General features: G+C 42.3%; 1 protein-coding gene across 2 annotated transcripts in view; it reads right to left on the bottom strand.

The window, feature by feature from the left end:
* Nucleotides 1–24,983, bottom strand: part of LOC149152298 (protein unc-13 homolog) — a 535,466-nt gene that overhangs the window by 490,367 nt on the left and 20,116 nt on the right. For both annotated transcript variants that reach the window (XM_089438315.1, XM_089438316.1), the window contains 2 exons: nucleotides 7,530–7,705; nucleotides 7,336–7,400 (listed from right to left, as the gene is read on the bottom strand). In XM_089438315.1, coding sequence (XP_089294441.1) covers nucleotides 7,336–7,400; nucleotides 7,530–7,705 — 241 coding nt within the window. The remainder of the gene's footprint in view (nucleotides 1–7,335; nucleotides 7,401–7,529; nucleotides 7,706–24,983) is intronic.

Raw genomic sequence — 24,983 nt, 5'->3', positions numbered from 1 at the left:
TCCGGCCTCATTGGATTTCATATGGAGAAAGTAGAATTTTAGATTTCATTCAAAATGCAGCAGACTTATCAGTTTCTTAGGATTTCAGGATTGGGAGATTGTAATGTTTCCAGATGACACCACCTGCTCAGGCTACCCCTGCCACCAGTAGAGGACGTGGTCTACCTCCTATAGCTCCTACTTCTAGTTCTTCAACTTCTAGAGCATAGCAAACTCCACTGCCAACTCCACCAGCACCAGCATCTACATCTAGAGGGAAAGGGAAAGCTGTGGCATTTTCTCGCAAGAGGGGCAGAGGAAATCAATAGGATTAGACTTTAGTTATTTTCTTATGTGCTTGTAAGCTGTACATGAACAATGAACATTGAATATTCAAGAATCAAGACCAAGCATATCACATTCTAATTTCTAAATAGTAAATTTTGATTCTATTTATTTTTTTAAAGTGAACGATGAACTTTGAGAAGTAATTATATTTTAATTTGATTAGATAAGCTGCAACCTGCAATTTAATATGGATAAAAAACTATATTTTGGTATATATATATATATATATATATCTATAAAACGTGTCCCCCGTGTCTTGTTTCCAGGTCGTTGTGTTTCGTATTGAATACTCGTATTTACGTGTCCTCCGTGTCTCGTGTCCTCGTGTCATGTGACTTAGCTTAGACAATATTGATGTATTGTCTCTGTGGAGGGTGGAGTTTGAGGAGCCCCTCTTGGAGGAGTCACCTTCATGGTTAGAGCCAGTGGCAGATGATCCATTAGAGCAGGGGCAGCAAGAGGAGGACTCAGAGTCAGAGAAGCAGCAGCACTCAGAGGAGGAGCAGGAGGAGGAGGAGGAGGACACTGCGGGAGCATCAGCATCAACACCATCTGCTATAGATATAGGAGAGCATAGCCCCATACCTAGCACTCATTATTTGACATTAGATGTAGAGGCAGTGTCAGGGCCTCCTACTACTAGGGGCAGGCCTGGCAAACAGCCCATCATGTTTTCCCGTAAAAGGGGGAGAGGGCAGTGATTTCAGATATATAGTTGCTAGTTTTATTTGTTGTGCTACATATAACTCATGATGATGAGATACTTTTATATATGTGATGTTATTTTGTATTGGTTCTCCACATTTGAGTCCTTGAATGGACAATTATCAGGGATCAGCAGCATTTGGTATCACCTTTGATGTATCATTTCTATTTGACATCATATATATTAGTGTTTTCTTCATATTTATGTGCCAATGTGTTTATTTCATGTTGTTATTGCTTTATATGTTTAAAAATCTGAAAAAAAAATGAATATATTATGCATTTTTTATGCTTGCCGATATTTGATATTTCGCCGATATTGCCGATAAGATATTTTCTGGACCCTCGCGGATATTTTCCCGATACCGATATTATCAACACTGATTTCAGTTTCTCTATAAAAACATTTTCAGAAATAAAGAAGAGCTCTCAAACTGGTTTTCCCCAAGCGTTGTAGGGGGTTTTTCCAGGGTCACATTGACCAAAAATCATTGTTTTATTTTCTATGTGTGGCTGTCATAATTTTGCTGTGTTTTATTTCTGCAATTGCAGCAATTGTGAAATCTCTAAATTTGTGTTTTCGGAAAAATATTATCATTTCCAAATTTTAGAATTTTTATCATGCTTGGATTTAAAACTAAATGCATGGAGTGATAAGGAAAATTGATAACCGGAGTGGGGTTTGAAATTTCTTCAAAAACGATAAAGGTATTGCGTTCAGATAATGGTGGAGAATATATGGACAAAGACTTCACAGATTTCTATGCAAAGGAGGGCATCAAAAAGAGAATGGACAACTCCATATAGTTTAGAGCATAATGGAGTAGCAAAGCGTAAGAATAGAACTATTGTTAGGGCGACAAAGGCTATGTTGTATGATCAGGATTTGCCTAGATTCTTATGGGAAAAAGCGTGCAACACAGCGGCGTATATCCAGAATAGAACTCCTCACAGAGCTTTGGCGAAGAAAACACCTAAAGGTGTCTTCACAGGGAAGAAGTCAGAAGTCAGTCATCTCAGAATATTCAGAAGTGTGGCATATTGTCACATTCCAGACAAAAAGTGTAGTAAACTAGATCAAACTCCAGAAAAGGGTTACCTCGTAGGATATAGAGAGACCTCGAAGGCATACAGAATCTACATTCCTAGCAGCAAGAAGATTGTAGTAAGACGAAATGCGAAGTTCATGGAGGATAGAGCCTTCGGGAAATCCTGAGAGATGCCAGCAGAAGATTAGTCAGTAGATGTTCCTTTAGTCCAGTAGCAGCAGGGGCAGCAAGGAGGACAGACACCTGGAACGAGAATAGTGACCAACACCAGCATTTCCTCAGAAGAAGGAAATCCAAGTAGTTCTCAGCAGGTGGAACGGTAGGAACAGGAGGGGGATTTGATCAAGCCTCCCACCACCAGTGGCAGAACCAGTAGAGAAGTATGACAGACAATGACGAATGTAGAGGAGTTTGTCAGGACTCCTAGAACCGAGAAGAGGCAGCGTAGACAACCTGACGGGTACCAAGCCTTGGTAGCACAGTTTGAAGAACCCTTTAGCTTTCAAGAAGCCATACAACACCAAGTATGGGTGGATGCCCTGGTAGAAGAGTATAGTTCTATCATGACGAATGATGTCTGGGAAGTGGTACTTAGGCTAGAGGATAGATCAGTTGTAGGATCAAGATGGATCTACAAGATCAAGTATGATGCAAATGGCAATATAGAAAAGTACAAGGCTAGGTTCATAGCAAAGGGGTACGCACAAAAAGAAGGAATAGACTATGAGGAGACCTTCGCCCCAGTAGCCAGATATACCTCTATCAGATCCGTTATATCCCTAGCAACTCAAATGGGATGGGAGATTCACCAGATGGATGTCAAGACAGCATTCTTGAACGGGGTGATAGAAGAAGAGGTGTATATAGAACAGCCCAAAGGCTTCGAAACTCATGAAAAGAGAAATCATGTATGCAAATGAAAGAAAGCCCTATATCGGCTCAAGCAGACACCCAAAGCATGCTATGGTCGAATTGATAGTTACTTGCAGCAGTTGAGCTTCATCAAGAGTGATGTTGATCCCAATCTCTACTATTTAATGGTGGAGAATGAGCCACTTATTCTGGTATTGTATGTGGATGACTTGTTTCTAACAGGGTCATCTAGGCTCGTAAAGGACTGCAAGAAGAATCTTGAACCAAAATTCGACATAAAGGATATGGGGTTGATGCATTATAGGTTGGAAGTTTGGCAGAAGAATGGGGAGATCTTCCTTGGGCAAGGAAAATATGCTACAGAGATTCTGAAGAGATTCAGAATGCAAGATTGTTGGCCCATGGCTACACCCATGATCACCAACTGGAAGAAAATAGATGCATCTGGAGACAAGGAGGTGGACTCCACCTTGTACAGAAAGCCCATTGCGTCGCTCACGTATCTGGTCAACGTTAGGCCAAACATTTGGTTTGATGTCAACACCCTTAGTCAATTCATGCTGGAACCAAAAAGGGTGCATTGAGCAGCAGCTAGGCACATTCTTAGATATGTGCGTGGAACAGTCGGATATGGGTTGAAATACACTCGAGAAGATGACGTCAGATTGAATGTATTCACAGATGCAAATTGGGCAAATAGTTCAGTAGACTGGAAAAGTACCTCCAAGTATTGCTTCAGCGTTGGATCAGGAATGATCTCTTGATGCAGCAGGAAGCAAAAGTCGGTAGCTCTAGAGTCTAAGCTCAGCAAAAGTAGAATATATGGCATCCAGCACAGCTACGTGCGAAGCTATATGGCTTAGAAAATTACTTGTAAGTTTGTTCAGGAAAAGGATGGAGGCAACTAGTATTTTCTGCGATATTCATAGTTGTATTAGACTCTTTGAGATCCAGTATTTCATAATCGGTCGAAACACATTGATATCAAATGTCACTTTATCAGAGGTTGTGTTCAGCATGGGGCAATATAGTTGTAGTATGTCTCCATACAAAATTAGTAGCAGACGTACTCACTAAAGCTCTAGGAAAAGCTAAGTTCATCCAGTTCAGGGAACAGATGGGTATGGTAGAGAATCTGTTTCTGTAGCTGAAACAGGTGGCTTCTCAGTTGCAGTACAGATGCAGTGTTGGCAGTGGCAGGGTCAGCAGCGGTACGGATGCAACATTTGCGCAGTAGTTGGTGGGCACTGATGTCAGACATCAGCAACACAGAGGGAGATGTTACAGAACAGGGTGATGCTTTAGCAGGGTGCATTGTTAGAGCACATTCCTCGCTAAGAGGGAGTGTTGATTTTTGGTAGCATCGAATGTGCTCTAAGTCTCAAAATTTGCAGGGAGGCTTGGACACATGCATTCCACAATACCCAGAAATTGTTTTGGGAAATTCCACCCAGAGAGAGTTTTATTAAAATAATTAATTATTTTTAATGGGTCCCTAAGTCTAAACTTAGAAAATTAAAATAATTAAAGGGTATTAATCTAACTATGGGTGAAACTTCTAAAAGAAAACGAAGATCGAATCCAAATGATCTGAGCCATTGATTAGAATCTAATCTAGGGCGTTGGTTCTCACCCGGAGGATTATAATGAGGACTTTGATGGGCATTTGGAAAACACACCAGGCAGATACTTAGTTACCCAAGTAAGATCGATTTTCTCACTGGTCGAAGTTCAACGAGAGGAAATCAATTTAGAAGGAGAGTTGCAGGTGAGGAGGAGAGAGAGGGTAGCGGCATCAGTCGAGAGTGCAAGAGCAGAAGATGCAAAGCAGAGAAACGACAGCGCAGAGGCTGAAGCTGGGACTGTGCATTCCCCAAGAAAATGCTGACGCAGTGGGACACAAAGGGCGCAGCAGGTCCTCTCTTGCATCAGAATCTTGCCGATAAGCGTGACAGAATTGTCAGTAAATTTCTCACAGAGATTCCTCTTCTATTCTGTTGGTCGTATCTTGTACATGAGATTTTTGTTGAAGATTGATAAAAAAACCCTCATCTGCTGCATCGGTTTTCCCACATTGGATTTTTCCAGGGACAATTGTCCAAAAATAATTGTGTCATTGTGATTATACTTGTGCTAGTATTTTTCCTTGCATTTACTTTCCGCAGTATTTTAATTGTGAAGGATGCGGTAGAATTTATTTCGATATTTGCCGTAGAAACTCTGTGAATAACTTATTTCTGAATTATTAAGTAGAAGAAATAATATCAGTCACTACAGTTGGGTTTCTATTTAGAAATTTTCACACTCATCACCCTGTTATTGTTCCCTTCCCCATCCTCTTGCTACCTTTATTTGCCCACATGACATTACGAGAACTATATGGATCATAGCTCAATCAGACAGCTAATGAGGAAGGCCTCGAGGCAGAATGTTTCAAGCACTGTATGGACTCTCTAGCATCTCACATAGCTGACTTCTGAAATGAGGTGGCTTGCAGAAGTTTGCCTTCCTCATGGGGACATTGCATCATCCATCCAAACTTCAAATCAGGGAACAATTTAACCCAAACAATTACAGGACCATCCTGATTGGGCAGACCTTCACCAAACTTTATGCCATGATTTTGAATATGTGGTTTTCAGAGCATTTTGAGAAGAACAAATGTAGGGCAAGAAGGTTTTAGGATCAACTACCAAACTCAGGACTACAGTTTTAATCTTTGGGCTTTTATTGAGGAAGCTAAGCAGCAGTCATCCAAAGCCTTATGTTGCTATGTTAGTATGTAGATTTTTGGAAGGCTTTTGACTTTGTTAAGAGGGCTCTCCTTTTCCAGTATTAGGGAACATTCATGTTTCTGAGACCTCAAACCATAAGGATCTATGAGACAGTTGTTGGGCAGATTCATATACAGCAGGGCCTTTCTGATAGGGTTTCCCTTTATCACCTACATAGTCTGGGATCTACATCGATGCACTAGAAAGGTATGTCAGAGAAACCACTCTTGCTGATGGTGGTTTCATCTTACACCATATTTTGATTGCAATACGTGTTTGCACATGACATGCTCCTCACCCAAGGGCCTCCAGAGGCAACTGGATGCCCCTGCTAGCTTTTGTGATTTTAAGCAAATGGTGGTAAACCTTAGCAAGACTAAGGTCATGATCTTTAATATGAGAAATCTTTGGAAATCTAAGGCAAGTGAAAAATAAACTAGGAGCTAGTAATAAAAGGGCAGATAAGATGTGACAGAATACAGGGAAAGGAACTTTAGTTGAGATAGCATTACCAATCAGTACCCAGTTGTCTCTGAGAGTCTGATATATCAGAAAGTCATTGTCAGGCAACTCACCCACAATTTTGGTGTCTATAATAGTTGTTGGACATTTCAGGCCAATATATTTTTAATGGTATGTATTAGACACTGGTAATAAAACAATCAAATGTTCAACTCACATGGTATGACTATCAGACAACTGCCATTGCCCACAACATAGGTCCAAACAAAATATGATGGTGTGCCCAGAAACACGGGTTTCTGTAATCTTGGCAGATGGGCTTGCCATGGAAAAATAATCCAAGTGACCATAGTTTAATTTGGCCATTATAGGAGAGCACTCACCAACCATTAATGCCCAATCTATGTCAAAGAATACTTATGAGTCTTATAATTGTTCCCAAAAAGTACATTTGTTTGTTTAGCATAATCAGTGCTCAACATAAAGAACTACCAGTGGCATAAACAATATAGGACAAACAGAAGGTTGTCTACCATAACCATTTGTATCTCATAACAAAATGGACAGATGTAGCTCAGATGGGAAACATGGCACTCTAAATTTTGAGAGGTACATCACCATAATTCAGCCAGCTCGAAAGCTTTCAACCACCCACAAATGACATGATTAATATATTTGTTCAAAGATTCATCTAACTGTTCCAATAAGTAGATTCATTCATGCTAAAAAACCAATGCTCCTTATTTTAATGTGTGGTTCATGGACAGCGAGATCGGTGGCCACTACATCCACAGAAAATGTCCGGGAAGATCCACCCAAAGGGATCACTTCCTGCTGGCTCATTAGCAGGCCTAACCCCAAGAGCGTCAAGGAAAATTGACCCCATGACCTCCCATTAGTAAGGTGCTTTAAGTTTTAACAGCGAGAACTCGACCAATTGAGCTAACCCTTGGGGCTAATGCTCTTTATAAAGAATGGTATTGTCATTAATATGCATGATCTAGATTCTACATGGCTATCTTCACCCCATCAAGCAAACCAATTATATTAAGAATTCTGTCAAGTTACCAACCTTAAATTAAAAAATATACACCCACAGCAGACAAAAACAGAAATGACTGGATGTACTACAGTTTGTCACATACCTTTGGTAGAAGCTTATAACGAAGATATTGTTTTTTGATAGCCTCTTGAAGCTCGAGAGAACTTCCTGTCCATTACACCAAACAAATTAAAGCAGAAAAATTCTAAATGTGGAGACAGAAAATTATAGTCTCCTGTTTATACTGTTTCCAACCCAAAATGGGGAGAATCAACCATTAAAAGTTTCCAAACTCACTTCTCCTAGCACGTTCAAGGACAAACTCAACATTTACTTGATCCAAATCAACATCTTCCAAAGAGAGTGCACCAGGTGGCACAATAACTTCTTCCAGTATTCCAGCAGTCAGAATAAAATGAAGCAAGTCATAACGATCACGGCGATATCTTTGCAACAACTCAATGTCTGTCATCCTGCAAAATAAAGTAGTGGGTGCCATCTCATGTTATTCCATTAGGTATTAATATTCAGATACTCAAACTTGAACATATTCCCTTTACATTCCTTTTGAATTAGAGATTCAGTTATGTCAAAGCAAACAGACAGCTAAGCATGTTGAAGGATAAACCAAGAAAAAAGCTTAAATACTTCTGAACATACCAGCTACTGCTAGAAAAACTTGAAATCTAGGCCAAAGGATTTGAAGACTGAATAATACCCAGTGCATACTTTATTTGGACACTATATCATTTAAATGCAAAATATGTATTTCATTATTCCCCATTATGAGAAAAGCTGTTACTTCTATGTGGTGCTAAATTATGCTTCAGAAATGTGCATGCATGTGCATGAGAGTATTTCATTATTCCCCTAGAGTGGCATATCTGGCTCTCACAAAAGCTGCAACTTCCAGCCCTGAAAATCTTCACAAATGCTAGTCCAACCTGAGGAAATTTCTACTAAATTCTCAAGCCAAAATAACCCTTTTCTCTGCCCCAACTCAGTGGTACAATTTTAATCCCTGTGTCCCCTGGAAATCAAACTGGCTGAAAAATGGGCCGAAAGGTACCACAATCTCTAACAGATCCCGCTGAGTTCAGAAATTCCTCCTTAGGGTAGCACTCGAAGTCCACCGAAAGAGAGGTTGGAATTCCCACTTGGGAATTCCTTGTGCTAAACAGCACAGGTTGTCTTGGCTAAACCGCTCAAGAGAACTAGAGTTGATTATCCAAGATGCCAAATGGTGGCCCCCAAGCTCTATTTATTATTGTTGGCCCTCTCTCCCTTGGTAGCCCCCACCTTCCACTAATTCACACCCCTTCCTTTCTCTCTCTCTTCTCACTAGTGCGAATTGCCACTTGGGTCGAATTTCTCTCCTTGTGGTCCCCACTCTCCACTAAAGCTGCAATTTCACTTTCTCCTCCTAAAGTCCCAATGCCGGAATTGCCTCCTCTTCCAAAAATAGTCTCTAATGTGGAAAATCAATATTGGGGATATTACAGCCAGCTAGCCTTATATAAGGAGCACACCACTACGAACTAACCTTAGAGGCATGTGCCACTAGTTAAAGATAGGCTAGGAGTGAAAATGAAAATAAAATTCAGTTTGATTTTATTTTTAGTAAATTCAATTTCTATGTTTGACTTAGGATAAAGCAAATTATATTTCTTAGTTTGAATCATGCCCAAACCTATTTTTGTAAACCCAAATATGCCCTTCTCAGATCTATAAGAGAGAGGGCAGAGGTATGGACTATTCATTGAGTTTTGAGTCTAGCAGCTAGCAGTTTAGGGGTATTTTCCTGTAACAGATTTTTCATGTTCAGAATTAATAAAAGCAATGACAGGTTTTGAAAGTGGTCTATTGAATTTTGTTCATTGTTTTCTACAGCATGTTTTTGTAGATTCTAGCATTTATTACAGAGTTGTTTTCATAGGTTCTTAGTTCTGTTAATTTTTAGGTTCCTGTAGGAATTGTATTACAGTGCAGAATCTCTTTACCAAGTTGGAAAATTTTTTCATGTAGAACATCTCCCAGCACAAGAAGTGGCATGAAGACCCATTTTTGTGCACCTTTCACTGTTTGATGAGGGTGCCCAGAATTAAGGAGACTACTTGATATATTTTATTGCTGTGTCTTGGAGTCATTAGTGGATCTGGAAACCACCAAACCATATTTTACTGCAAAGAAATTGAGCTAGAAATTTATATATGGACTATCTCTCTCCATTATTTTCTCATGGTTGGATTGATAAGGAGATCAGCTTTAATGTAGATACATTGGAGGATGGAGTTAAAAGGCATGTAATGTGAGGTTCATCATCTTCTTTTGTATTCTTCCTGGATGTATTTGAGTGCTGATTAATCTTGCAGATCTGTTATAACGGTCTTTGAAAAAGGGTAGCCGTCCTCAAAAAAGAAAGCATGAGATTGTTCAGCAGTTGCACATCATTGTTGCTGATTTGTAACAGTTGAAGTGGTGCAGCTTTTGGAAGGGCCCCTTCTTTTGATTTCTTCAAATCAAATAACTCATGTGGTTGGTTAGAGCATGTTTGTAACAGCCTGACTATGCCTCCCTCCATACTCTTTGAACCCTCTTACTTGTTAACCTTGAGTCCATTCAACCTTTGGGTTGTTACTACTCTTGTGAACCCACCATCCACTTAATTCTAAAATTTATCGCATATTTTACTTAGGGAAACCCTCCTTGTGCCATAAGAAAGCCAGCATAAAGCAAGAGAAAGAGCTGTTGTGGTGGCAGTAGACAGCTTTCCTTAGTTCCCCTCAGGCTGCACTTATGTTTCAGGGTTTTCTCATTTAGAGTGCAACTTTGGGTGGTACTAGTAACACTGCCCGTTACTTTTAATTGCAGATTTCTCATCTCATTTATTCAGGACAGCATCATGTTTAATTGATTTGAGGTCATAACTACCCCCAAGGAACCATTGCTGCATACCTTAAATCATTTTGGGAGCTCACCCCCTCCCCACCCGTGGTTGGAAGAGCACCAACACAAAAAGAGAGGATGAGAGTGAGGTAACATTTGACTCTATTCTAGGAGTTATCCAGACTCTTTAAAATCTTGTAGGAAAGAACTTCAAAGTGATGATAAGTCCAGTTTAATGAAAAAGGTCTCCACTTGGGTGTCAAGTCAACTTAGGTAGAAAATTAGATAAGTCAACATAGGAGTTCATTGAATGCTGGAATAAATAAATTGCCCACAAATTTCCTCATTTTTCTCACAATTTATTGCATTTCTGGGAGACCTACAATTATGTCATTGTACACTATTTTAGTAGTTAATGGATCCCACTTTTGCAAACAACAGTTTGGCTGAGGTATAGTCAAGTCATCTTAGATGCAATATTATACAATGCAGCCTAGGGGTATGAGCAATCCTAGATTAATATAAATTACCCACAAAATTCCCAAAATTCTCGCTGGCTATTCACTTACTCATTTCTCTAAAAATGCCTGGAATTGTTACATAGTATCTAAGAGTTTGTATATCACAAGTGACATAAAAAATCTGCCATTGCCATCAATATCCATATTTTTTAGTTTAATTATCTTGTAATTTCCCTTCAGATGGGAACTGGCCTCCAGTTCAGCTAGAGAGAACACTTGCACAAAGAAGTTTCTTTGTACTAGGTGCATGCACATGTTTGGCTCTTATGAGCATTGAGCAAGGATTTACTTCAAAACTGCACTGCCCTGAATTTGTGGTCTTTCTCTAGGGAGTAACCCACATACTCATTGGATTTGACCAACAACTCCTCATTCTCTTGAAGTTACATTTCTTCAGTTTGTAAATTACTAGCACTTTTGCGCACTTCAAGTTCTTTTCTGGTTCTCCTACGGTCCTATGTAATATTCCTAATTAGCCATGGCTAATTGGAATATTCGATTTTGCTCAATTTTGCCTTCTATAGTTATTAATAAATAAAAAGGTGAGAAAAGGGGGGACATAACTCACTTTTTAAATAAAGTCACTCCCTAGTAGCACAACGTTGGGCCTTAAAGGGAGAGCCAAGGGGGCCAAAGGACCATGTAGAGGAGGGGCCCACGTAGACACTTGGAGGGACTGCGCAGATGGATACAAGCACGTGGCAAGAGGGAGGCTACGTTGCAGGAGGTGGGCCTTAGGGTTGAGATAGGCCAACGCTATAAAGGAGAGAAGAGCCTCCTCATTTTGGCATTCGATTATGTGCATTTGAGCTAGTCACTTCAACTTAGAGCACGCTGGTTGTTTAGCCTGTCTGCAGCACTGTTTAGTGCATTGAGTGTCTTCGTTGGGAGATCTCACCCTTAGCGTCGGGGGACTTCGAGTGCCTACTCGGGCAAGGTAGCTTTCAGCAGTCTTTTGCAAGGGGATCGATTTTTGGAGTTGAGGAGGAGCTGAGCATTTTGATGACTACGCAGTCTTGAGAGAGGATGACGCAGTCTTTCTGGGTAGCAGTTCTGGATTGGGGTTTTGTGGAGGATTTGAGCTAGGAGATTGAGCAGGGGATCAGCCCTTGCATATTGGAGGATTTTGGCAGAGTTTTAGGTAGAATTTTGGAAGGTTCTATTCAGTGGCAGCGCAGAGCCTTGAGGGATTGCATGGATCCTCAAGGGGGTGATTTTCGGGGGTCAGCCATTTGGGAAAAGTTTTCTGGGCTTTTCTGGGTTTATTAAGTAGAGGCTGATTCCAGAGTTTCAGCATTTTCTGAGGAGGGGAACAGCCCCAAATCCTCATTTGGTTCCAGCAGTAGCAGCAGCACAGCAATTCTCCGGCAGCTTGGACGCAGTTCAGAGAGAAGCCATTTCTTTGCTATTCTGAGTGTATTTCTTCACTTGCCTTGAGGAAGTCGAGGTGTTATCTTTCTGATCACCTCTTGTACTCATTCCATTACTCAGTATAATAAAATGGCTTAGCATTTCTCTCTGTGTTACTTGAGTATCTGCTTGTATTCCGTGTTTATATTATTGTATGTTGCATTATTGTTATTTACATCACTTTGAGCTTCCCGGCTATTACATCACTTGTGTGTTATTTGGTTGGAGTTTACTGGGGTTTGGGGATATCCTTGAAACAGGATATACAGTGGTATCAGAGCAGAGATCTGGCTCAGCCTGTGGAGCTAGCAGTCTATGACACCAAGGGAGAAACCCTACATCTGTTACAGAGGTAGGAAATACAAAGATATTGAGCGTAGGTTGGAGAACACCTACAGAGATGGAGACTGTGTTCGGGTGGTGGACGCAGAACAGGAGCCTGTGGTGGACGCAAAACAGGAGCCTGTGGTGGACACAGAGCAGGAGGATCCGATGGCAGATGAGGACGAGAAGAGATTTGCAGACATGCTCCTCAAATCAGTGCAGGATCTGTCGAGGCAGATTGAGGTGATGGGGCAGAGATTCACGGTAGTAGAGGCTAGACAGCATGAGAACCCACGGGTTTTCCAAGTTGGTGAGGGATCGGGTACATCCCACCATTTTCCAGAGTAGGATGCCACTCAGCGTGATACTACTCAGCAGATGGCCTCACATGCCCCTACACGCTCTACCATGCCCACTTTCCTAGGAGCAGACACGGATTCTGGAGCCCAGCAGGAGGCAGAGCCCGGTCATATGGGCGATTATTTTGCAGAGTACCAGGCCTATGGGCAGGAGTTCAGGGATGCTCTCTCATTCAGAGACTTTGTTCAGCTCCAGCGGGATAGTAGACCTCACGACCATCACAGAGGACACCGACATTATCACAATGGAGACACCCACCGCACAGCTAGTAGATTCCACTTGCCCACGTTTGATGGTTCATCAAACAGTTCGGCAAGGTCTTGGGTGGAGAAGTTGGACATCTATTTCCAGCTTAACCAGATGTCAGAGGCAAAGGCCATCAAAGTGGCGACATTACATTTGGATGGTGAGGCCCGGGATTGGTGGTTCCATGGGATGGTTACACTCGGACATTCCACAGTGACGATGTATGTCGAGTTCACCAGGAGATTGATGGAGAGGTTTGACCGGAGGGATCCGGAGGGATCCGGAACATCACTTTGTTAAGCTGACGAGGCTCAAACAAACCGGGAGCCCAGAGACCTACATTGCAGGCTTCTTGAGGGTTTCAATGATGGTGCCAGATCTATCCACGGCACAGAAGATTTACATGTTTGTTGAGGGGTTAGCAAAGCCACTTCGGGGTCTAGTCAGATCCACTAAACCAGCCACACTCCAGGATGCTATTAGCAGGACCCGGGACTTACAGGATGCCTTACCCAGGACCCGGACACCTTACCCCTAGAGACAGGCTTTCCAACCTAAGGGTAAGGATGTGAGGATTCCGCCTCCGAAGGGGAATCCGGGACGAGCACAGATTGATGATGACGCCAGGAAGGAGTTGAAGAAGAAGCGGTTGTGCTTTACCTGTTAGGAGTCGTGGTCACCAAGACATAGATGTGCTGCTGGCAAAGCACATTTTATAGAGGTCTTCTCCTAGAGCAGCGGGGAAGAGGATGAGGAGGATGATGTGGAGGCAGGAGATAGTCATGTCGTGCAGGGTCCCTTGCCGCCTTCACCACCAATAGCAGGTGGTGCAGCTTTTGCACCTACCGGAGGAGCCCTTGCAGCATTGCGAGGAGTTCCCAAGTATTTGACGTTGTGCATACGGGGGACAATACATGGCCAGCAAGTATCAGTGTTGGTTGACAGTGGGGCAACCCACAACTTCATCGATGCACAAATGGTTGAGCGGAGAGGTATACAGACAGAGAGCTTCAATGGATTCTTAGTTTTGGTCCCAGGAGATCAGACCATGGTGTGTGCTCGTTATGTTCCAGAGGTATCACTAACGATGGGCACCTACACACTAACTGACCACTTTTTCGTGGTCAATATTCCGGACACCAACATAGTACTGGGTGTTCAATGGCTTATCACTCTTGGGAAGGTCACGACAGATTGGAAGGCCCTAGAGATGGAGTGGGATGATGAGAAGACAGGGAGGCATGAGAAGATATGGTGACAGCACACATACACGCCTAAGACTGTTTCGGCACATCGGATGGAGGCAATCTTCCGGAAGGGAGACGTAGAGTGGCCAGTGGAGCTGCGTGCATCAGAGGCAGGGACTACAGGGCAGACGGTGCACCTAGAGATACAGTCCATCCTTGACCGGTATGCCACAGTATTTGGGGAGATTCCGCTGGGACAGCCACCGGACCGGGGATTTGAGCACACCATTGAGCTTGAGCAGGGCATACAGGCAATGATTACTACCCCCTATAGGCATCCCAAGGCCTATCGGGATGAGATTGAGCGAGCCATTCAGGAGTTGTTGGCTCTTGGGCACATTCGGCCGAGCACGAGTCCTTTTGCTTCTTCCGTGGTGTTGGTGAAGAAGAAGGACGACACATTAAGGATGTGCATTGACTACGGGGCCCTGAACAAGAAAACACTGAAAAACAGGTACCCCATACGCAGGATCAATGAGTTGATGGATGAGTTGAGAGGAGCACGGTTCTTCTCAAAGATTGATTCGAGATCTGGGTACCATTAGATTCTCGTGAGGGAACATGACATTCCCAAGACCGCCTTCAGGTGTCACTATGGGCACTTTGAGTTTTTGGTGATGCCCTTCGGGCTAACCAACGCCCCAGCTACATTCCAGTCTTGCATGAATCACATCTTCCGCAATCACTTAAGGAAGTTTGTGTTGGTGTTCTTTGATGATATCCTCATTTACAGCAGGACTTGGGAGGAGCATCTCCAACACATTGAGACAGTATTGCGCATATTGGAGGAGCAGCAGTTCTATGCCAAGCTCTCGAAGTGTGAGTTTGGGTTGACGGAGATGTTATACTTGGGACACATCATAGGGGTGGACGGAGTGAGAGTCCACGAAGAGAAGATCAGGGCCATCAGAGATTGGCCGGAGCCGAGGAACGTGACAGAACTCCGAGGGTTCATTGGCATTTGTACTTACTACCACAAGTTCGTCAAGAGTTTCTCACAGTTTGTTGCACCCCTAACAGATCTGACGAGGAAGGGGGCATTCAGTTGGTCGGATACAGCGCAGCGAGCCTTTGACAGGCTCAAGGAGGTTATGAGCAGTTGCCCAGTGCTTGCATTGCCAGATTTTTCGCGGCCATTTGTTTTGGAGTGTGATGCATCGAGAGAGGGGATCGGCGCAGTATTGATGCAGGGAGGTCACCCTATAGCCTTTGAGAGTTGGAAGCTCCTTCCGTACAAGAGGTTGTATTCTATATACGACAAGGAGATGCTGGCCATCATGCATGCATTGGCCAAGTTCCGACAGTATTTAGTGGGTAATAGGTTCAGGGTGAGGACTGATCACAACAGCCTCGGGTTCTTTTTGGAGTAGAAACAGCTACAGGAGAGGCAGCAGAAGTGGATCAGTAAGATCCAAGCGTATGACTTTGACATTGAGTATGTCAAGGGTAAGAACAACGTGGTAGCAGATGCTCTTTCACGTAGACCAGCCACGTTGTCTCTTCTGAGCTTGGACGCAGACTAGAGGGCTCGACCCTTAGTAGAGTACTCCAAGGATAGATTTGCATGTGAGGTTCTGGATGGGTAGGTGGCGGATGACAGGTACAGGGTGGTCGATGAGATCATCTACTACAGGGACCGGATCTTCTTGACTGAGGGATCTCAGCTCAAGAAAAAGATACTTCATGCATCACATGATTCACCATTGGCCAGCCATCAGGGGTCTACCAAAACCTACAGGGCCATTAGAGAGAGGTTCTCATGGAGGCCTCAAGGAGGACGTACTCCAGCATGTCCGGGACTGTGATGTTTGCTAGAGGAACAAGGGGGAGATGAGCCATCCCGCAAGATTATTGCAGCCCCTTCCCATTCCAAAGGGGAAGTACGAGTGTATTTCGATGGACTTCATCACAAGGTTGCCCATGGTACAGGGCAAGGATTGCATCTTTGTCGTCGTTGATCGACTGACAAAGTACGCACATTTTTTCGCCATATCCGCACACTACACAGCAGCACAGGTGGCTGAGTTGTTCTTCAGAGAGGTCTTCAGGCTACATGGTCTTCCTAAGACCATCACCAGTGACAGGGACAGCCGTTTCATGGGCGGGTTTTGGCAGAAGCTTTTTCGACTAGTGGGGACAGAGGTGACACCTAGTACCAGCTATCACCCACAGACAAACGAGCAGACAGAGATAGTTAACAAGTGGCTAGAGGGCTACTTGCATAACTATGTCAGTGGGCAGCAGAGAGCATGGCTGAAGTGGCTGCATCTGGGGGAGTACTGCTACAACACTACACATCACATGTCCATCGGTATGTCACCATTCTATGCTTTGTATGGATATCATCCTTTATCTTTTGTTGACATGATGTTTGGTGCTAGCAAGGCTCCGAGAGCCAAGATTTGGATCCAAGAGAGTCAGGATATTCTCCGAGCTCTCAAGGATAATATGGCTACAGCGCAGAACCAGCAGAAGTTGTATGCTGACAAGGGTCGGGTGGAGAGACAATTTGAGGTAGGGGACTTGGTCTACCTACGATTACAGCCATACCGATAGTCGTCACTGAAGCAGAAGGGGGCTGAGAAGCTCAAGCCCCGCTTTTATGGACCATACAAGGTGATATGCAGGATTGGACAGGTTGCGTATGAGTTGGAGCTGCCCCAAGGCAACAAGATTCATAACTTCTTTCATGTAGCATCCCTGAAGAAGGCATTGGGACAGCATGTGACAGTGACAGATGAGCTACCACCCACGGATGATGAGGGGCATTTGGTGTTGCAACCAGAGGCTATTATTGATACCAGGGAGAGGCAGCTGCGGAGCAAGACGGTCGGGGAATTCTTGGTGAGGTGGAAGAATTTACCGAATGAGGATACCACTTGGGAGAGCGAGAAAATTTTGCAGCATCCATCACTCCAGTTGCTTGAGGACAAGCAACATTTTGCCGGGGGAGACTGTAATATTCCCAATTAGCCATAGCTAATTGGAATATTCGATTTTGCTCAATTTTTCCTTCTATAGTTATTAATAAATAAAAAGGTGAGAAAAGGGGGGACATAACTCACTTTTTAAATAAAGTCACTCTCTAGTAGCACAACATTGTGACTTAAAGGGGGAGCCAAGCGGGCCAAAGGACCACGTAGAGGAGGGACCCACATAGACACTTGGAGGGACTGCGCAGATGGATAGGAGCACGTGGCAAGAGGGAGGCTACGTTGGAGGAGGTGGGCCTTAGGGTTGAGATAGGCCAACACTATAAAGGAGAGAGGAGCTTCCTCATTTTAGCATTCGATTATGTGCATTTGAGCTAGTCACTTCAACTTAGAGCACGTTGGTTGTTTAGCCTGTTTGCAGCATTGTTTAGTGCATTGAGTGTCTCCGTTCGGAGATCTCACCCTTAGCCCCGGGGACTTCGAGTGCCTTCTCGGGCAAGGTAGCTTTCAGTAGTCTTTTGCAGGGGGGTCGATTTTTGGAATTGAGGAGCTGAGCATTTTTTATGACTGCGCAGTGTTGACAGAGCACGACACAGTCTTTCTGGGTAGCAGTTCTGGATTGGGCTTTTGTGGAGGATTTGAGCTAGGAGATTGAGCAGCGGATCAGCCCTTGCATATTGGAGGATTTTGGCAGAGTTTTAGGCAAAACTTTGGAGGGTTTTATTCAATGGCAGCGCAAAGCCTTGAGGGATTGCATGGATCCTCAAGGGGGTGATTTTCGGGGGTCAGCCATTTGGGAAAAGCTTTTTGGGCTTTTCTGGGTTTATTAGGTAGAGGCTGATTCCAGAGTTTCAGCATTTTCTGAGGGGAACAGCCTCAAATCCTCATTTGGTTCCAGCAGTAGCAGCAGCACAGCAGTTCTCCGGCAGCTTGGACGCAGTTCAGAGAGAAGTCATTTCCTTGCTATTCTGAGTGTATTTCTTCACTTGCCTTGAGCAAGTCGAGGTGCTATCTTTCTGACCACCTCCTGTACTCATTCCATTACTCAATATAATAAAATGGCTTAGCATTTCTCTCTGCATTACTCGAGTATCTGTTTGTATTCCGTGTTTATATTATTGTATGTTGCATTACTATTATTTACATCACTTTGAGCTTCCCGGCTACTACATCACTTGTGTGTTATTTGGTTGGAGTTTACTGGGGTTTGGGGATATCCTTGAAATATTACATCCTACCCCTAGAGATTGTGATATCCCTCTTTGAGAAATTACCCTTAGAGTTCAATTCTGAGATAGGGTTCCAGATAAATGCATGACAGAATTGTATCTTATAACAGTATTGTAGTACTTCTTCGATCTATAAAACAGTGATGCACAATTAGTATAAACAAGAACTCAAACAACAGTTGATTTCACCAACAAATATTATCAATAGGGCCAATTTAACAAGCAATTAACAGACTTACAAATCCACAGTTTTCCAATCACGCAAATGTAGTTTCTAGGCTTACAAACTGCAGCTATTCCTTTACTACCACCAAAATCATACCAGCAGGCCTTGTTGCAGCCTTGCACCTTTATCCACCCTTGTTGCCTCAGTCCTTAGTGCAACGAGGCCTGGATTTACCCTTAATCCCTTGTTGTGTCCTGATTGTGGCCCTTTAGGCCACCCGCTGGCTTAGAAGAAGGCTCATTAGCCTTACACTGTCCCAGAAAATTAGACGCTGCCTCAGAAAGGCATTTGTTGCTACAGAAAGCCAGACCGCTACCTCCGAAGACTCTTGCTGCCACAGAAAAGCGAGACACTACCTCAGGAAGACCCTCGCTGCCACAGAAAAGCTAGTCGCTGCCTCAGAACGCTCTCACTGCCACAAAAAAGCTAGGCGCTGCCTCAGGAAGACCCCTGCTGCCACAGAAAAGCTAGCCGCTATTTCAGGAAGACCATCGCTGCCACATAAAGTTAATTTACCAGCCAGAATTTAGTCTCGTAGCAAGAAGATAGGAGGATTGGCTAAGGTGGAATCTTCCACCACAAAAACCAATCAGAGAAAAAGAGGTCTTAAAACCCTCCAAGAGCATCAGCCCAAAATCAAGAATAATAGCAATCTATGATGATCATAATGAATCTCCTCCCTTTTCTTTATAGATTCTCTTTGGGGCTTTCCCTCCTAAATTTAATTTTGAATGATTAGCAAATTTACCTCTATTTGCCCAAATTTAACTTCTATTGCAAGTTTCCCTCCATTTGCCCCAAACTTAACTTTTATTAACTAATGTTACCTAAGTAACATTAAATAATAATTTCCACCTTTTTAAATGACTATAGCCTACAAGGTTAAATAGGCTACTACATCCTCCCTTGGGCAATTAATTTGAAGAGAACATTATAGTCCCCCCTGTAATGACCCATCTACCATTACAACCGAAATCTGAATTATTAGCATGCATACGAGGCATGCATATGATAGCTACATATGCATGCATCGCTTGCACCGCAGTAGTATTCATATTAAATTATGAAGAATTTCCAAGCACATGATAAAAGACATAATTGTTGAAAATACTAAATAAATACCTAACTCGCAAAAATATATTGAAATACGTATTTTAGTGTGTGTCATCATCATAATAGGTAACCATAGAATATTATTCAAAATAAAGATTAATGCTCTATACTATACAAAATTAAAATGGAATATAATTTATACGAATAAATGAAAGGGACAATTATAAATAAAAGAAATGAACATTTAATAAAGATACTATGCATGTTATACAAAATTAAAAGAAAGAATATTAGGTAAAGCAAACAAAAAGGGGAATATAATATGTTATTTTTACCTAACCCAACCAAATCATAAAGGCACATTACAACATTAATATTACGGAGGGTGGTTGATATTATACGCACAGGTTCCAAAAGTAATGGTAAACCTGTCATCTTAAGGGAGACCATTGCCTCTAATTATAAATGCTTTACCCTCCTCACGAAGCCAGCACAAAAGAGAAGCGAACATGCAATCGACTGGAAGTTCGAGAAGAGCCCTCAGGGAGAAATATAAGGGGAACAAAGACGAAGTAAAGAGGGGGGAAAATTTTCGGGAGAAGGAGAAAAATTTTAACAGAAAGTTACAGACAATAAGGACTGAGCCTTGGTTGTTCTTGAAGTTTTTGGGCACAGGGGCCAGAGTGCATCAATTGTGAAGTATTCTGGAGCTGAGTACCTAGGTTGTACCCAGTTTGGCAGGGAGGTTTTGGTCTTTTGGTAACGAGAGCAAATTTGGAGCCACAACATCTCGGGATCGACTTCATAGACGGAAACCAGGGAGATGTTTGTGTATTAAAATTGATAAAATTCTTGCTTAAACTATAGTTGGTAAATTCTAGATGAACTTCAGAATTTAATTTGAAATTATATTTTGTTTTGGGCATTACATGGATTTAGGAATTTAATTTGCAAACTTAATTGGGAAAACTTTGGTTTAAGCACTACACCTCCCTTCCCGACATTACTTGTCCTCAAGCATTTGCAAATTCGAGTGTTGCAAGATCTATTCTCCTTCCCACATGGCATCTTCTTCCAGCAAATTCTTGCACCTGATAAAATATTATGAGATTATCTTGCCCCTCAATCTCCTCTCTCGAATAGCCATGATAGCTTCCGGGATTAATTTTAACTATCCCTCCTTGTCCAAAGGGGGTAGCTTAGCTGAAGTAGTGCATGCTAACCCAGTACCTTCTTGAGGCATGATACATGGAAGACATTGTTGATTCCAGCAACTCTAGCTTATAGGGTACTTCACCAATTCTTCTGATTAATTTAGTTTCTCTGCCCCACTTTTCTTGAGTGAAGACTAGCTATATAGTTGCAATCCGAGGAAAACTAAATCTCCTACTTCAAATTTGTACTCTACTTTGTGCTTGTCCGCATACATCTTCTGTTGGTTCTGGGTAGCATGTACATTCTCCTTAAGGATCTTAAGGATCTCCTGGCTTTCTTATATCCAATCTTTGGCTTTTGGAGCCTTGTTATCCCCAAATTCCAAATCAACAAATGATGGAGCATCATACCCATACAATGCCTTGAATGGGGTCATCCCAATAGATAGATGATAAGTGGTGTTGTAGCAGTGCTCCCCAAGATGTAACCACTTGATCCATGCCTTTTGATGTCCTGACACATAGTTACGCAGATACCCCTCAATTCGTTTATTCACAATCTTTGTCTAGCCATCTGTTTGAGGGTAGTAACTAGTAGTAGGGGTCAATTTCGTGCCCACCAATCTGAACAGTTCCTACCAAAATTCATTGATAAACCTGCTATCCTGATTGCTAACTATAATTTTAGGCAGCCCATGGGTCTAAACACCTCATTGAAGAACAATTTTGCCACTTGTGCTACCTTATGATCTACTGAAATTGCAAAAAAATATGCGAACTTCATCAACCTGTCAATATAATGTAGATGAAATCCTTGCCTTGTGCCTTGTGATGAAGTCCATCCATAGACTCTCCCACTTTTGCTTTGGCATTGGCAAGGGTTGTAGCAATTCTACAAGAGTATGCTCAAGCTTATTCTGTTGGCAATTCATGCACTCCCTTATGTGCCTCAACACATCATTCTTGAGGCCTATCCAATTAAACCTTTCTCTGATCTACCTGTAAGTTTTGAAGAACCCTTGGTGTCCTGTTAGTGGTGTGTCATATTCAGCCTTCAAGATCTTCTCCTTAAGTGTGGATTTAGGGACCAAATATAACCTACCTTTGTAGAAATATGACCTCATCTACTCTTTTGTACATGTCATCCGAGATGAGACTGTCCATTAACTTGCAAGCAAACTTGTTTTTATAATATTTTACCAAGAGGTTCCAATCTCTTGTGATCTCCATGAGTGAACATGCAGCCAGTTTCCTGAAAAGCGCAACAGCCACAACGTTCTTCTTGCCCTTCATGTACTCAATCAAAATCATAGGCCTAAATCTTACTTACCCATTTATGTTGTCTTTCATTCAGGTCCTTTTGCTCCAGGAAGTGTCGTAAGCTGTTGTGATATGTTTTGACCACAAACTTGCCCCCTACCAAGTACTATTTGAACTTCGTCAAAGCATGCATAATGGTGAGCATCTCTTTGTCGTAGATGGAATAGAGCTTTTCTGGATCTCTGAGTTTCCAGCTTTGGAAGGCTAACGGGTGTTTATTTTGCATCAACACAGTGCCTATCCCCTCACTTGAGGCATCACACTCTAATATGAAGGCCTAGTTGAAGTCAGGAAGTGTCAACACCAGGCATGAGCTCATCACCTCTTTGAGCTTGTTAAATGCCCTCTCAAACTCCTTTATCCACCCGAACGCCCCTTTCTTTGTCAAGTTTGTCAATGGTGTACCTAACTGAGAGAATCCCTTAATGAACCACCTGTAATAGTTGCAAATCCCAAAGAATCCCCGCAACTTGGTAAGGTTCCTAGGTGTGGGCCAATCCAATATGGCCTGTATCTTCTCCTGATGTACCTGTAGCCCTTGCACACTGAACACATCGCCTAAATAAAGGATCTCGATCATCCCGAACTCACATTTTAATGTCTTAGAATAAAATGGCTGCTACTTCATAATGCCCAAAATCTCATCCAAATGTCCCAAATGCTCTTCCTATGTTTTGTTGTATATGAGTAGGTCATCAAAGAATACCAATAAGAACTTCCTCAATTGTTTGTTGAATAGTTCATGCATGACTGAAAGATGACCAATGTATTGGTCAACCCAAATGGCATGACCAAGAATTCAAAATGCCCATAGTGGCATTTGAAGGTTGTCTTATGCACATCCTACTCTTAGACTCAAATCTAATGATAGCCTGATCAAAGATCAATCTTCGAGAAATACACTACTCCATGCAACTCATCCAACAGCTCATCGATCCTGGGGATGGGGTACCTATTTTTGATGGTCTTCTTGTTCAAGGCTCGATAGTCAATGCACATCCTCCAAGTACCATCCTTTTTCTTTACCAAAACCACTTATGATGCCAATGGGCTCGAACTGGATCTGATGTGACTCATGGCTACCAGTTCTTTAATGGCCTTTTCTATCTCATCCTTGAATTTCTTTGGATGCCTGTAAGGTGTGGTGATCATTGGTTTGACTCCTTTCTCTAGCTCTATGGTGTGCTCAAAACCCATGTCAAGAGGTTTCCCTAGGGGAATCTCTCCAAAACCTCGTTATGTTAATTCAACAATAACTGAATTTATGTTTGATACTGTTGTTGCTCTCTGACGACTTCATACTCGTAATTAGACATTCTGTTGTGCAAGTTATATCTCCATGCCTAAATATAACCTCCATACTCTTAGTTGATACAGTTCAAGGAGCGTTATAGAACATATCCCTCAACACTACCTTATTTCCATTCAAGGCCCTGAATTCCATCTTCGTTACTTGGTAGTTCATTGAGAACTTCTCCAATGAGTATAAACATTATTGGTGTCTGCAAGATCTACTACACAAAAGTCATTGGTAAGTGTGTAATTGCCTAGTGTCGCGTTCAAGCGTGCAATCCTCTGTGTGCATGCCATGCTATAACCATCAGCCACCACAATGTTAAATCCATCAAACTCTTATGTGGCAATACCTCCCTTTGCCATCAAGGTTGCATCAATGAAGTTGTGAGTTATCCCACCATCTAAGTTTTACAAAATGCCGAAACGATTCAGAGTTTCTGAAACGAGTACATTTAGAAACGTCACCTCCCAAAAATGGAAACGTCGGCCAAAACGTCATATATATAATTATAAATAAGTGAATAACACATTATCTTGCAAGAAAAAGGGAATAAGAACCATAGATGACACTTTAGAAGGAAAACCAAGACTATATTAACTCTCATAGATGATTACATGATCGTTGAGTTTCAGCCAAGTTTTGGCGTTTCAGGTTCAGGTACGGCCTGAAACTTCAGGTTCCTAGAAATTTCGTGCAACATAGCAGGCCATTGACCAAAGCTATGACTCATTGTCCCTTTATGACACCCCTAATTTTGAAGGTGTACTATCTAGGGACTCCAAAAAGAGTGGTGATAGTACCACGCCTAATTCCTTTACAAGGTCTCTCATCCCCTTTAGCTTCCTCGTGGGATTGCTCCCCCTCTGAACTTCTAAGCCCATTGCTTGGTGTTGGTATGGTATCTTCTTCAATGTCATTGTCTGACATCACCTCAATATAGTGGACCTTTCCCTTGCCCAAGCATTTGTGACCTGGTTCCCATGGTTCCTTGCAAGTGAAACAGAGTTTCTTCCTTCTCAGCTTGCTCTAAGTCTCGTCATCCAACCTGTCCTTCCCAACCCACTCTCTCTGAAATGGCTTCTTATCTCTGTTCTTTTGAGTGATGAGTGGTTTGGATGGAAATTTAGCTTTAAGTGCTACATCTTCCATCTCTTGTGTCCTAGTGACGGCATCTTGCATGATGATGGGTTTGAAGGCCTTGACCCACCCATGCAGTGCTCGACTACATGTGAAAATTCAGAAACCCGAATCTTGTTGTAGCAACTGGAATATTCTCCTAATTGTTAAATTATTTTTTAACAATTTATTTATTGTTTGCTACAGCAAATACTGAATCAATTGTTAATTTCTATAGCATCGGATGTGTTCTTGCCTCGAGATTTTGCAGAGAGGCTAAGACACATGCATTCTCCAATACCTACAAATCGTTCGGGAAAATTCCACATAGAGATGATTTAATTAAAATAATTAACTTTTTAAATGGTTCCCTAAGTCTAAACTTAGGAAATTTGGTTAATTAAAGGGTATTAATTAAATCAGGTGTGA

Source organism: Pinus tabuliformis, chromosome 9 (genome assembly GCF_031772625.1).
Source record: "Pinus tabuliformis cultivar Carrire ecotype Pingquan chromosome 9, CPIR1, whole genome shotgun sequence".
NCBI lineage: Eukaryota > Viridiplantae > Streptophyta > Pinopsida > Pinales > Pinaceae > Pinus > Pinus tabuliformis.
The sequence above is the reverse complement of the archived record's forward strand: the minus strand, read 5'-3'. Positions and strand labels throughout refer to the sequence as shown.